The sequence below is a fragment of the Mustelus asterias genome, chromosome 15, assembly GCF_964213995.1.
Source record: "Mustelus asterias chromosome 15, sMusAst1.hap1.1, whole genome shotgun sequence".
Lineage (NCBI taxonomy): Eukaryota > Metazoa > Chordata > Chondrichthyes > Carcharhiniformes > Triakidae > Mustelus > Mustelus asterias.
Window position 1 is genome coordinate 33604657 of NC_135815.1, and position 13762 is coordinate 33618418.

At 42.9% G+C, this 13762-nt stretch overlaps 1 protein-coding gene across 1 annotated transcript in view; it reads left to right on the plus strand.

Annotated features, from left to right (window-relative positions):
* The first annotated feature begins 618 nt into the window (after positions 1 to 618).
* The window catches only part of LOC144504451 (synaptotagmin-14-like), a 184793-nt gene continuing 171649 nt past the window's right edge, over positions 619 to 13762 (plus strand). The window contains exons 1-2 of the mRNA XM_078229730.1: positions 619 to 807; positions 8608 to 8655. Coding sequence (XP_078085856.1) covers positions 795 to 807; positions 8608 to 8655 — 61 coding nt within the window. The 5' untranslated portion in view covers positions 619 to 794. The remainder of the gene's footprint in view (positions 808 to 8607; positions 8656 to 13762) is intronic.

Here is a 13762-nt window from a genome sequence, read left to right on the forward strand (position 1 = left end):
TATTTACCCACTATTCCTTCTAACCTACGCATCCCAGGACACTAAGGACAATTTTAGCATGGCCAATCAACCTAACCCGCACATCTTTGGACTGTGGGAGGAAACCGGAGCACCCAGAGGAAACCCACGCAAACATGAGGAGAATGTGCAAACTCCACACAGTGACCCGAGCCGGGAATCGAACCCAGGTCCCTGGAGCTATGAAGCAGCAGTGCTAACCACTGTGCTACCGTGCCACCTGCACTCGAAACATCAGCTCTTTTCTCTCCTTATAGATGCTGCCAGATCTGCTGAGATTTTCCCAGCATTTTCTCTTTTGGTTCCTCGCCCTTTGGTGTCTTTGCTGGCCATGAAACACCCATTTATAAAGCCCATGTCCCCTCTGTGGCCTTTGAATTGGATTGATTTATTATTGCCATTGGGATGCAGTGCGAAGTATTGTTTGGACAACTTTCTCCACCCTTTAAAGGATTGAGATGCCCTGTGTCTATCTGCCCGGGACTCTCACAGACTGAACTTGGTGCTGTCCTCCAGCAGCAGACCTGGTCGCTCTGGCGCGCGCTGCCTTCCGGAGCGAGCGCTGGCTCGCGCGCCGCGTGCACCGGCGCGGTCGGGGACGCGCGCACCAGACGACGGGAGCCCGCCTGGCCTGGAAGGTTCCATGTTTGTGTCGGTGTTTCTCGGTGGCGTCGCCACGGCCCCTCTCCCTCTTCCTGCGATTCCAGCAACCCGCTCCCCGGCGGCGGCGGCGGCAGCAGCAGCGGCAGAGTCGGTCTGGATGGAGCATCAGCATCATGGCGATTGATGGTAAGTAGGCCACCGGGAGCCCAGCTCCCCACTCATCACTGACAGCCCACACTCTCTCCCCTGCCTCTCGACCTTGCTCCCGGGGCCCGGCACTCGGGCAGGGGGCCTGTCAGCTCCCTGTGAGGGAGGGGAAGGGGGGATGTGAGTACCGGGCCGAGCCGGGAGACGGAGACCGGTGGGGGGAGGAGGAGGCGGTGTGTCAGCTCCGGCGGCCACAAGCCTTTCGGCTGCTGTCCGCTCCCGGTGGTGCTGAAAGGGGGCCCCCGCCGCTGCCAGGCCGAGTCTGAGCCCGGGTCATGGCTCCTGCAACCTGCTCGATGCATCACCATCGCAATGTGAATGTGCGCCCGCTTCCCGTTTACCCCCATCGCGTCCTTTATTTATCCAGAGCATCGCTGCACCTTACCCCAGGCAGCTGCTAGCGCCACTACCTGTTGCTCCAAATGTCAGACCCCCGTTACCTTGAACACTCCTCCACGGTACCCAATACCCCCCTTTTACCCCTCACGGTTAGGCTCAGGAATGGGAGGATTCGGAATTGGGTCATGAGGCCGCACTAGAAAAAAAAACGCCAGGCGGTTCTCCCACCTGGGACTAAGTCCTGTGGTGGGAGGGGGGGGGGGGGGGGGGAGTGTTTCCTGCTGTGGAGGCCATGGGGAATTCGTCCCGTATCGCATGACCCTGGCCTCCTTAAATATGCATTGAGGGTTTTGTGCATTGTAGGGATTGTATAATTCTATAGAGCTTTACAGCACAGAAAGAGGCCCTTGGTATCTTTGACAAAAGGGTCATCTGGCAGGACAGCTTGGATGTATCATGCCCTGCCATGGTATCCGGGTGCAATTTTGAAAAGGCGTCTGGACATAACTGACCCACTGTTAAAGAAGGATGATGGACCTCCTGGATCACTCTGAAGCTGGAAGATGGACCTCCTCGAAGGCTGAGGCTGGAAGATCCTCCTGATAGATGTTCCCTGTTTTTCCCACCCATTGCTACAAGGTCCAGGGTTCACAGTTGCTGGAGTCCTTCATCCCAAACTCTGGAGGCAGGCCTAGGCCTTCCTTAGGTAAGTGCTGATATGTTGGTCCAGCATGATTTTCCACTGGTGGCCTGGGCAGGGTCCGGGCTGGGGGGTGGCAACTTCAGTTGGGCCTCCATCTATCTCCCATCAGCAGGATGCAAATCAGTTTCACATGGCCTCTTTCAGCAGGAATTCTGATCCGCCATGGCATACGGGAGCAGAAGATCCTGCTGTCATTTAGGCTGGGGTAAAACCAATTTTTGGACCTCTCGCCACATTCTCACCACCCCTGCCCACCATTCAATTCACAGTGGGGACACAGGAGAATCCTGCCCACTGTTTCTGTGTGTAACAGTGTCAAATTGTGCATTGCCCATTACATTTTCTTTTGCCATCTTTTATACTGTTGTTTTCTGTTGCATTGTGTCACTATCCACAATTTACTATACCTTGCACTAAAGACACTGATATAAATGATATTATGTGTGGGTACTGCCACATTACCTTTGCTTCACTGCTGTTTCAGAGCTGGGTTCGCTCTTACATGTCAAAGTTATTAAAGTTGACTGTAGGTTCAGTGCTGGATAAATGGCCTTAGCTAGTTTAATCAATATATACTTTAATAATTTCAAATCACTTTTGTCTTCATAATTTTTAAAAATCTGACATTTAAGGCATATTGTTGTGAAGTATAATTGTGCACAATTATCGATTTCAGTTGTTCTTCCTACTGGCAAGAACAACTCCAGTTACCAGAATGTTTTTTTCAAATGTTCTTCAAATTATTTCCTTTGCTTTTGCATATGTGAGAAACGTATAAACTTCTAAGAATCTACATTTTTTTAAATAGTAAAGTTGTGGTTGTGTTGGACATGTCACTGAGATTTTCAGGTCTATACTTGAATTGTTAACTATTTTAAGTTCATAAAAAGCATGATAATGGAACAAATGGATAAAATGAGAGTTTACTTGATGACCAGTAAATAGAGCATATGTGCGTGGGATATGTTGAATGTCAAAAGAAAAAGTCATTATTACAACATAAGGCAAACAGAAGGATGGGAGCAACTTTTGACAGTGAACTATGAATTGCCTGTTGGTTGGAGAGTCTAATTATACCATAAAGGTGCTGATACATTTAAATCCTTCCACTCTGTTTAAAATTACGTATAGGGTATGATTTTAAATCATTTAAAACCCATCCACTTGCTCAGAGTTAAAATTGGGCTCAGATTCCTGCTATAGGGAAGGAAAATGATTTGTCAAGGTTTCTCCCTCTAATTTCTCTAAATTGAGCCTACTAGAAGTAGTTGTAAGGTCAACAAGGATAAAATTCAGCTGTGATGCCTCCCAAAGTCAAATAACATAGCAGCACTCACTTTATACTCATTTACAGTTGATGATCACTTGCACAACTTATTTGAACCTTACCATTGTTTGTGAAATCATGTCCTAACAAGGAGTCAACACCTTCTGAGGGGATAAGGAGGGAAGGGGAGAAAAACCTTTGAACAAAAAGGAGCCCGGCACATGGTTGATGATTTGTATGAGTTTGTAGAATCATAGAGTCTGTACAGTGCAGAAGAGGCCATTCGGCCCACTGAGTCTGCACCGACTCTCTGACAGAGTATCTTACCCAGGCCCTCTCCCCCGCCCTATACTCTATAACTGCACACATTTCCCATGGCTAATCCATCTAACTTACACATCTTTGGACTTTGGGAGGAAACTGGAGCACCCAAAGGAAACTCATGCAGACATGTGGAAAATGTGCAAACTCTGCACAGTTATCCAAGGCTGGAATTGAACCTGGGTACCTGGAGTTGTGAGGCAGCAGTGCTAACCACTGTGCCATCGTGCTGCCTTAATTACCACCCTAATGTCCTGTCATTCAATGGTACAGTGTTAGAACTATTAAAAATTGTCTGATATTGTGCTTACGCTGTCCATCAAGTACAAACTGAAAGAGAAAAGATTTATGTTACAACGAGAGTCGAAGAATGAAGTTTTGCTAAGTACTCCATATAATTTTGCTAAACCAATTTTTTTCACAGTAAAATCTTCACTTATTAAAATGTTGATGCAATTATTTCATTGAGATAGAATTTAATGCAGATTGCAATGTACTTGGTTGTTCTTGTAACAATTTCTAACTTTTTAATGATGTAGAGAAAAGGTAGCATGGAAACTGTTTCACACAGCCTCGTATTAAAACAGCTGTTTCATTCTGGAACTTGTGATACAATTTTGTGTATGTGCAAATGTTTGTAAGTGGAAATGAATAGTGACAGGAACACTATGTGAAACATATGGTGTAAACTGAAAAATGAGATCAATTTAAAATACAGAATATTGCACTAAGATGTGATTATCTCACTGCATTTGGAAGTTTCTAAAATAAAATAAATTATTTCTCCAGGCTTTACATGCATATAATCCAGACAAAGTCTTATGACAGAAGTTAAATGGTTATGCATGTCAGTAAGTTAGTATAAGTAAAAAAATAAATTCCTCAAAGATAAAGATGTGCGTAACTTTAATTTTTTGCCTATTGCTGTGCATGGGAAGTCTGACAAAATTATTTCTTCTACTTTTATTAAAAATTGCAAAATGAAGTAAGACAAGCACATCTTCACAGAAGGATACTCTTTTTAAAAACTGTGTCATGATTATTTCCAAATTCACTTTTTCTTATTGGCTTAAGTTAATAACAAAGTTAAGTATGATAAAGCATTTAGTTTTAATGAGAAAAGGTTAGATAGTTACTTTCATTAAGCAGATTTAAAAAAATATTTTTTGCAGTGATGATTAGATAAATATTTATCCTAAATCCCAAATCGGGTTAGTCATAGAAGTAAGGTAATTTTTTCTTGCCAGGGCAGCACGGTGGCACTGTCGTTAACACTGCTACTTCACACCGTCAGGGACCGATGTTCAATTCCAGCCTTAGGTGACTGTGTGGAGTTTGCACATTCTCCTGTGTCTGTGTGGTTTTCTCCGGGTGCTCCAGTTTCCTCCCTCAGACCAAAGATGTGCAGGTTAGGTGGATTGGCAATGCTAAATTGCCCCTTGTGTCCCAAGATATGTAGGTTAGAGGTAAGCATGTGGAATTACGGGGAACGGCCTGGTGCTCTGTCGGAGAGTCAGTCTAGATTCGGTGAGCCGAATGGCCTCCTTTTGCACTGTAGGAATTCTATGATTAATGATTTACCAGAAAGCAAGCTCCAATTTGTAAATACCTCAGGGTTATAGTTTATTTAAGATTATTTTTCCTAAGGTTTTTTCTTAAAGGAAGAAATATTGCCAACTACTCATAGTTCCTTGGAGAATGAGTTTGCAGGTATTAAAATAGTCACTGTAGGGTGGAAATTTTGGGAATAATTCTTTCACATATTGGTGAAGTTACTTAAGTGAATTAGATTGATGACATTTGTGTGAATGTGCAGTTATTAAAAAGATCAGCATGGATTTGCAAGAAAATTAGAATATAGTATAAAAAATGAGACTAGTGCCAGTTCACAATTAAACAGGTTTCACATTTTTTCCTTGTTAACTTTTGTGATTCCTCAACTCACTATGATGATTTTTGATTAACTCATTCACATAACTGCAAGCATAATGCAGTTATTAGTTTTTGACTGAAGTTATATGCTTGTTGATTTTCTTTTTGGATTGCAGTAAGGCCAACCATAAAGAAGTCCTGTACATTTTTATTATTCAAAGCATTAATTTTCTTTTCTCATAATATTAAAAACATTCCACACAAAACTTGGAATAGGTTTCTCTCCAATTTTCCTTTTTCCCTATTGGAAGGTAGAAGACTTTACATCAATATCTTCCCATGGCTGAATGGAGGTCAAGATGCATCGGCGCATGAGTCAATCTATGTTCCACCATTCCATGCTTAGGCATCAGATTGGGATTACACACCTGAATTATGCTGCAACTGTCTAGTTTCTACCCATTCTTCCTGTTTTGTGTCAGTGGAAATGTTTCTGAATAATTATATTCATTGATCCTACTGTGGCCTCTGGGCATCCTGACCATGGAGAAGACCAATTCCTTGCACCTCTTGCACTTTACAAACCCAAATCACTTCCAAACTCACTTCCTCCTGTTGAAAAAACTCCCAAGTTATTTACACTTTATGATCTTGGTAGAGACCAGTATTGTGTTTATTTAGAATTGGAAAATCCAGGTATATACTAAGATAATAAAGGCACAAGGTCGACAGTTTAAATCAAAAGAATTTTACTATACAAAAATCAAAGAAGATAAATACTAATAACTACATCTATCTCAAATAGACAGCTATGTTAAAGATGTTAAAACATACAAATTAAGAGCAGTAGGCCATTCAGCTCCTCAAGCTTGTCTTGCCTTCAATAAGATCATGGCTTAACTAACTGTAACCTGAACTCCACATTCCCACCTACTCCCAGTAACCTTTCACCTCCTTGCTTATCAAGAATCTATTGCTGCCATTTGAGGAAGAGAGTTCCAAAACAATACAATGAGCACAGATATTTATACTTTAAAGCAAGCTTCCAAAATCAGAAGATCAACCACATGGTCTGAGTACTGTTTCGAAGATTTGTATGAGGGTTGATATTTCTTGGGCTTTCTACTCATACCTTGTAAGACGTTTCCTTCAAATATCCTCCCACGATTATAGACTCCAGGTTCAACACACTTTAACATCTTAAAGCATAGCCACTTTGGGTCAGAACTTGTTTGCTTTGAGTATTCCTTAACTCTGGAGACTCTCACACGCACTGTCTTCTGAGCTTGGCTATCCCGAGAAGTTTAACTCAGCTAGGAGCCTTTCCAGTAACAAGAGTTTTAAAGTTGGAAGAGATATTCCCTCTGCTGCAGCTAGACTGTTCTAAACACAAGATGGAATCACATCCAAAATCTACTCTCCCTATAATTAACTTCCTGTTGACCCTTTATTCAATTGCTTATCTCCCAGGAAACTTGGTCACATCATTTACCAGAAGACAGGTGCTTTACCAGAAATCAACTCCTAGAAATATCTAGTTCTTAAAGGGACCATCACCCCAACATAAAATGTAGTCATCAGTCACAAAAACATATAGGCCATCTCAACTTGCATGTTTAAACTCCAAACTGTGTAATGTGCCCCTCTAGTCACTAATATACTTCTGCAGCTATTGACCTGCTCAACTTATCACCTATGATGCCCTTGACCCCTGTGAAACCCTTACTTTCTCTCATTGGTAGCATTCTTCAGTCATGAACGGGTTTTCTGAGAACCCTTTATTCCTCTGAACCTGGCCTCCTATGCACGCACCCCCTAGACCTTTCGCATGCTAGTTAAGCCATTTGGGCCCAAGTTCCTGAATTCCATCACAAAGACCTCTGCTCTCTCCTTTGACCACATTTCTTTGAACAAAATTTAAGTCACCCCTCTTAATGTCTTCCTTTCTGATTCAACCTCCGTTTAGTTTGATTACGCTTTTAATTTTTTTCTATGTTAAATGTGCTAACTAAATACAAGCTGTTGTTGTGATGTTACAACATCAACCTATGAAGTTGCCATCATTACTAATCATTTTGCATAAATGTTAAATTCTACTCTTTTTCAAACTAATTTAGAAATGATCTAGAAGAATAAAAGCTCATACCTGCATATGATTTTGCAAATATGCTGGAGCATTTTAGTCTTAATTAGTTAAAATTATTCATTTACAAATGGAAGCGATACCACTGAGCTGATAGAATTTCTCAAAAGGTCAGATATTTGGGTGAGTCTACTTTACAGTATGTAACAAATGGTGATTAACATTAACAAGGCCCTACTTTTGAATTGGACAGTTTTTTTAATGCTTTGTCACATATTAAAATACTCCGGCATAAATTACAGATTAATTGTCATTTGCACTCATGTTTTACTGCTGTTAAGTTTCCATTCTTGAATAAGTTGTCAAGGGCAGTCATGATTGTTACCAATGGGGATGTTGGTGGTTTCTATGTTCAACAGTAGGTCATTTTTCAACATTTATTGGTGGTTCAGTACAAAGTTGTTTTGCCAGGGAATGAGAATGCACTTTATTGCTTTACTAAATATTTCATGGTGTTTGGTCATGAAGCCAGAAAAAAATAGATACAAAATATATTAGGAAGTACAGGATTTGAAAAGGCCATTGGTCTTCAGTGTAATAAAGTTGAAGAATATTGAGGTGCCATTCAAGCAGACAGTTTTGCCCTTGATAGTTTCTAACTTTCTGAGTATTGTTCCAGTTACATCCATTTAAAACCGACTATTTCACCACATTGCTAACGTGAGCTGCTTATCATAGATTATCCAGCATTTAATCTGCTGTCAGAACTAGAGCATTTGGGGGGCTGGTTCAGTTAAGTTTCTATACAGTGATAACTCCCAGGATGTTGATATTGAGGGATTTCACAATAATAGTGCCATTGAATGCCGGAATGAATGGTTAGGCACTCTTTTGTTGCAGATGCTCATTACCTACCACTTCTGTTGCATGTATGTTACTTGCCATTTATCAGTTGGATGTTGTCCAGTATTCACTGAAGCCATCGGAATGAATCTGATGGGGTGCCTTGTCCCTGTCCAATGCAATTTATGTGTACACCTTGATAGAGCGTGTACTGTGCATATGTAAGGTACTAAAGAAATGCACCTTATTTTTCTTCTTCTTTTGTTCTTTTCTTTCATTTAAAGTAAATTGTCATCAAGTCAGCACTCATTTTTAGTCCATGTTTAAGTAAAAATATCTTTCTTTTTGCAGGTGGAGAACGTACTTGTGGAGTTCATGAACTTATATGTATCCGCAAAGGTAAGTAAATTGCTATAAAGATTGACGATATTATGAATCTGTTTGGAGAAAGAAAAAAGTGATGAATAACTAGGTATTGTATTTGATTGCTTGTTGATTTTGAGACCAATTTGGTTAATATTTGTTTTAACCAACCACAGGGAAAAGTCCTTGGCCAGGATTTTCAGCCCTGCCTTGGCGGGGGTTGTGGCAGGCCAGCCAAAGGTTCATTGACTTTCAGCACAGCAGGACTGGAAGATCACGGCGGCAGTGGGCAGGACCAGAAAATCTTGGTCCGAATATGTTCTATGATTCTAAGCGATAATAAAATCATACATCTGATCACCATAAAAGAGCTAACAATTTTATGATACAAAGGAAAATTCTGTCAAAACATTTTCACAAAGTGAGTGGTTTGGGTCTGGAATGCATTGCCTGAAAGTGTGGTGGACTCAGGTTCAATTGAGGCATTCAAGAGGACATTAGATAATGAATTGAATAGAAACAACGTGCAAGGTTATGGGGAAAAGGCAGAAGAATGGCACTGAGTTAATACACACAATGAGAGAGCCAGCGCAGACACGAAAGGACAAATAGCCTTTTTCTGCACCATAACAATTCTGTGATTTTGTGATTCTATGTGTGTCCATGCTTTGTGCTGAAGTATAAACGTTAGCCAGACTGAAATATACATTAATTGGAACTTGCAAAAATATTGGGTGGGATTTTCCAGGCACTCCCACGGCATATTTTCCAATGGTAGAAGTGACCTGCCGTTGACCAACGCCGGAATTTACAATGATGTGGAGTTTCCGGTGTTGGACTGGAGTAGGCACAGTAAGTAGTCTCACAACACCAGGTTAAAGTCCAACAGGTTTATTTGGTAGCATGAGCTTTTGGAGCATTGCCCCTTCATCAGGTGAGTGATGAAGGGACAACGCTCCGAAAGCTCGTGCTACCAAATAAACCTGTTGGACTTTAACCTGGTGTTGTGAGACTACTTACGGAATTTACAAAATCTAGTTTAGTTTATTTACTTGTGTCACAAGTAGGCTTACATTAATACTGCAATGAAGTTACTGTGAAAATCCCCTACTCATCACACTCCGGTGTCTGTTAGGGTACACTGAGGAAGAATTTAGCATGGCCAATGCACCTAACCAGCACGTCTTTTGACTGTGGGAGGAAACCAGAGCATCTGGAGGAAATCCACGCAGACACGGGGAGAATATGCAGACTGCACAGACAGTGACCCAAGCCGGGAATTGAACACAGGTCCCTGGCGCTGTGAGGCAGCAGTGCTAACCACCGTGAGTCCTGCCGATGTCTATGGGCTTTTGCATGCCCCACACTCTCCACTGCCAGGGAATGTGCAGCAAGGGGTTCACGATCAGCGGGACTGGGAGGACCGGAAAATTTCGACCATTGACTTTAAAACTGGATTTGTTGTGACCAAGAAGAAAGAATCTAACATGGGCAAAAATGCTCAATTCTTCTCACAGGCACCAAGTATATGCATAAGAATTGAAAAGAAAAGTAGGACAAACAAAAATGTTGAGGCAGGAAATTGAGGAAATGAGCAAACATGTTTTGAGGATCAATTTACTTTTGAGGTTCAGCGTAGGGGAGAATGGACAGGATTTCCTGGGCCCTGCGCGGTGTGTTTTCCAGTCGCAGAGGCGACTCACCATTGGCCGCTGGTGGGATCTTCTGGTCCCGCCGATGCCGACAGTATGTTTATTCATAGTTCGCCCATCTTGCTGCTGGAAAACCCATCACGGTGTGGCCTTTGGTGGGATGGGAAGGTCCTCCTGGTGGGAAGAGTTGGAAATTCCTTTGATATTTCAAGATTAGTAAAATTTCTAATAGCTCTTTTACTGAATACTATTTACTTACCTGACGATGTTGAATAAATGTACCGACTATATTACAACATTAGCCATTGCCTAATAAAGAATAATATTCCTCCATTTCCTAAAGACAAGGTCATGTGGTAGCATGTGATATGATCAAGTAAACTGGAATACAGTGGCGGGTCTTTTTGTTCATCAGAAACTTGGATTGGAAAGGACACTCTGGCTCCTAGGGAACATGGAGTTTGTGAAGGAGACGCTGATCCTAAGGACAATGTCTAACATAAACTCCAAAAATGTAACAATCCTGTTCTTTTTGTCTGTCACATATTTGATATCATCAATTATTTCTGAGAACTTGGTTTTCATGTAATTATCTTCGAGAGATAACTTTTAGCCCCTACAAAGCAGGAATCAGAAAGTAAAGGTAAATGAGACTGACAGAAGAAAGTCGTGTTCCACACAAATTGTTGCTGGTGGTTGATCACCATTTACATGAATATTTTGGATTCGGAACCAGGAAGTATAATTATAAAATTTGTAGAAACCACCAAATTTTGTGTTATAGTTAGTGTGGAGGAAAACTGCAAAACAATACAAGGTGATATTAATGAACTTGCAGAATGGGCATATAATTGGCAAATGTACTTCAATATAGTAAGCGTGAGGTGATACATTTTGGTAAGAAAAATAAGAAGATCATTTACCTCTTGAATTATTAGCATCTTAGTAGGGTAGAACAGCATGGATCCAGAGACATGGATGTACAAATCATTATAAGTAGTGACATATGTAATGACCACATGAGGAAGGGTGCAAGGGTGTATTTCCCTACACCTTGGTTGATAATAACAGGGTATTTTTGAAATTTATAAGAATGAATGTGCCACTTCAATGTTTGTACCAAACTATTTACGTGCTGCTTGCGAAGAACTCTAATCTACAGGCTTTCTTGAGTTTAAACAAATAAGGGGTTAGTTTTTATATTTAGAAAAGGTAAATGCAAGTCTTGACTATTGCAACACATGCACATGAGCATGCAAAAATGCAAGTTACAAAGTAGAGGAGGTTAACCTTTGGCCAAGTTAAGCTTCAATGATAAAAGGCAAAGATATAAAACTTTAATGATGATGAGCACTGAGCTGTTGTACATGGCTGAGGCAGCTCTTAAAGGGTAGTCCTTGGTGTTTCCTGAAAACGCTGCTCTGGAATTTTAACTCATCTTCAGAATTTCTCTGGCCAGAATTCTCTGATGTCGTATACCCCGCCACCACTCTCAGTGAGAATGAAGAATTTGACGCTCAGCCAAATCTCCATTCACTGCAGCGGGACTGGAGAATTCCAGCTGCTGTCCACAGTGCAACATAAGCAGGCAGATTCACTTTAGTTGAAAGAGGGAGAGAGGCTAAGAGCTTTTTGCTGCCTTAAGATATTCCTTCTCTAGACTGCCTCAAAGTCAGCAGGATTGTATAATTAATAGACTTTCAAAAGTCAAAGAGTTATAGTCATGTGGCAACTGGCCATTGGGGCGGCATGGTGGCACAGTGGTTAGCACTGCTGCCTCATAGCGCCTGGGTTCAATTCCAGCCTTGGGTGACTGTGTGGAGTTTGCACATTCTCCCCGTGTCTGCATGCGTTTCCTCCGGGTGCTCCAGTTTCCTCCCACAGTCCAAAGATGTGCGGGTTATGTTGATTGGCCATGCTAAATTGACCCTTAGTGTAAAAGACATGCGGGTTAGGTTGATTGGCTATGCTAAATTACCCCTTAGTGTCAGGGCGATTAACAAGTAACTACGTGGGGTTATAGGGATGGGGGCATAGGTGGGATTGTTGTTGGTGCAGTCTTGATGGACCGAATGGCCTCCTTCTGTACTGGAGGGATTTTATGACATGCAGTGAAAAACAATTATAGTCTCTTCATGTTAACAAAGGAATTTCCACCTCCCATGGTCAAAACTTACACTAGACTACACTGGACTTACATTCGAGGCATGTGGTGGTCCTTAGCACTTTCCTTGTGCATAATCAGTTTTAGGGATTCTCCTTTGTTACCTGGCAGTCCTGGAGACAGTGGGTGAGACTTTTCGGCCGTGCTCGCCCCAAAGCCAGAAAATCCCTCCTGAGGTCAACGGATGTTTGATGGTCCATGTCTCATCTGCTGCAATTCCCGTGATGGTCCGGATGGGAAAATTCTGTCCCGGAGGTCTGAGGCCTTATTGTCCATGCTGTTGTGGGGTAAGTTCTGACAGGGCAGATGCGACATTCCACAAGGATGTGATCTGGTATGTTAATTGTAATCCATTTTTATAAGCTTCCAGAAACTTGGCCAGCATGCAGTCCCAAACAACAGGTGACTTGTGGCAGCCATTAGTCAATGGGCCCTATTTTACCATTTTGATTCGAAGTGCTGGGCAGACTTGAAACTGGGAGTATTTCAGATCCGACTTTTAGATCCGTTCTCAGGCACCCCCATATGCACTCTGCCTGCAAAGATATCAGTGATTCTGAATCGCGCTGCAGAAGCCTGTGGGCAGGGCTTAATGCACCCAAAACCTTGCCGATCCGACCAGCACCTCCAACTGCGCATGTGCAGAAAAAAAAAGATAGAATGCTGCTCCCCTGCCACCTCCCTCCCAGGCCAGATAATGCCTTTCCCCTCCCCCCACCACCGATCTCAGGCAGAGTGGCAGTGGACCCCCCTTCCCACCGATCTCAGGCAGAGTGGCAGTGGACCCCCCTTCCCCCCACCGATCTCAGGCAGAGTGGCAGTGGACCCCCCTTCCCCCCACCAATCTCAGGCAGAGTGGCAGTGGACCCCCCTTCCCCCCCCACCGATCTCAGGCAGAGTGGAAGTGGGCCCCCCCATCCCCACTGATCTCAGGCAGAGTGGCAGGTGGATCCCCCTTCCCCCCCCCACTGATCTCAGGCAGAGTGTCAGTGGACCCCCCTTCCCCTCCACTGATCCCAGGCAGAGTGGCAATGGACCATCCTTCCCCTCCACTGATCTCAGGCAGAGTGGCAGCAGACCGCCTTCCCCCACCCTGCCCCCACGATCTCAAGCAGAGAGCCGTCAGACGCTAGGCACTTACGTCCTCACTAATTTGAGCGCCCGAATCGGACTTCTATGGAGCATGTCTGTTTCGCGCCGATTCTGGATGTACGAACGCGGTGGTAAATGGGGAAGTGCCGGTAAAGTTGGGCGTACAGCCCATTAAGTCAATTTAAATGCATGCAAATGCATTTAAATGGCCGTCGCGCCCGTTTTGGACGCGGTC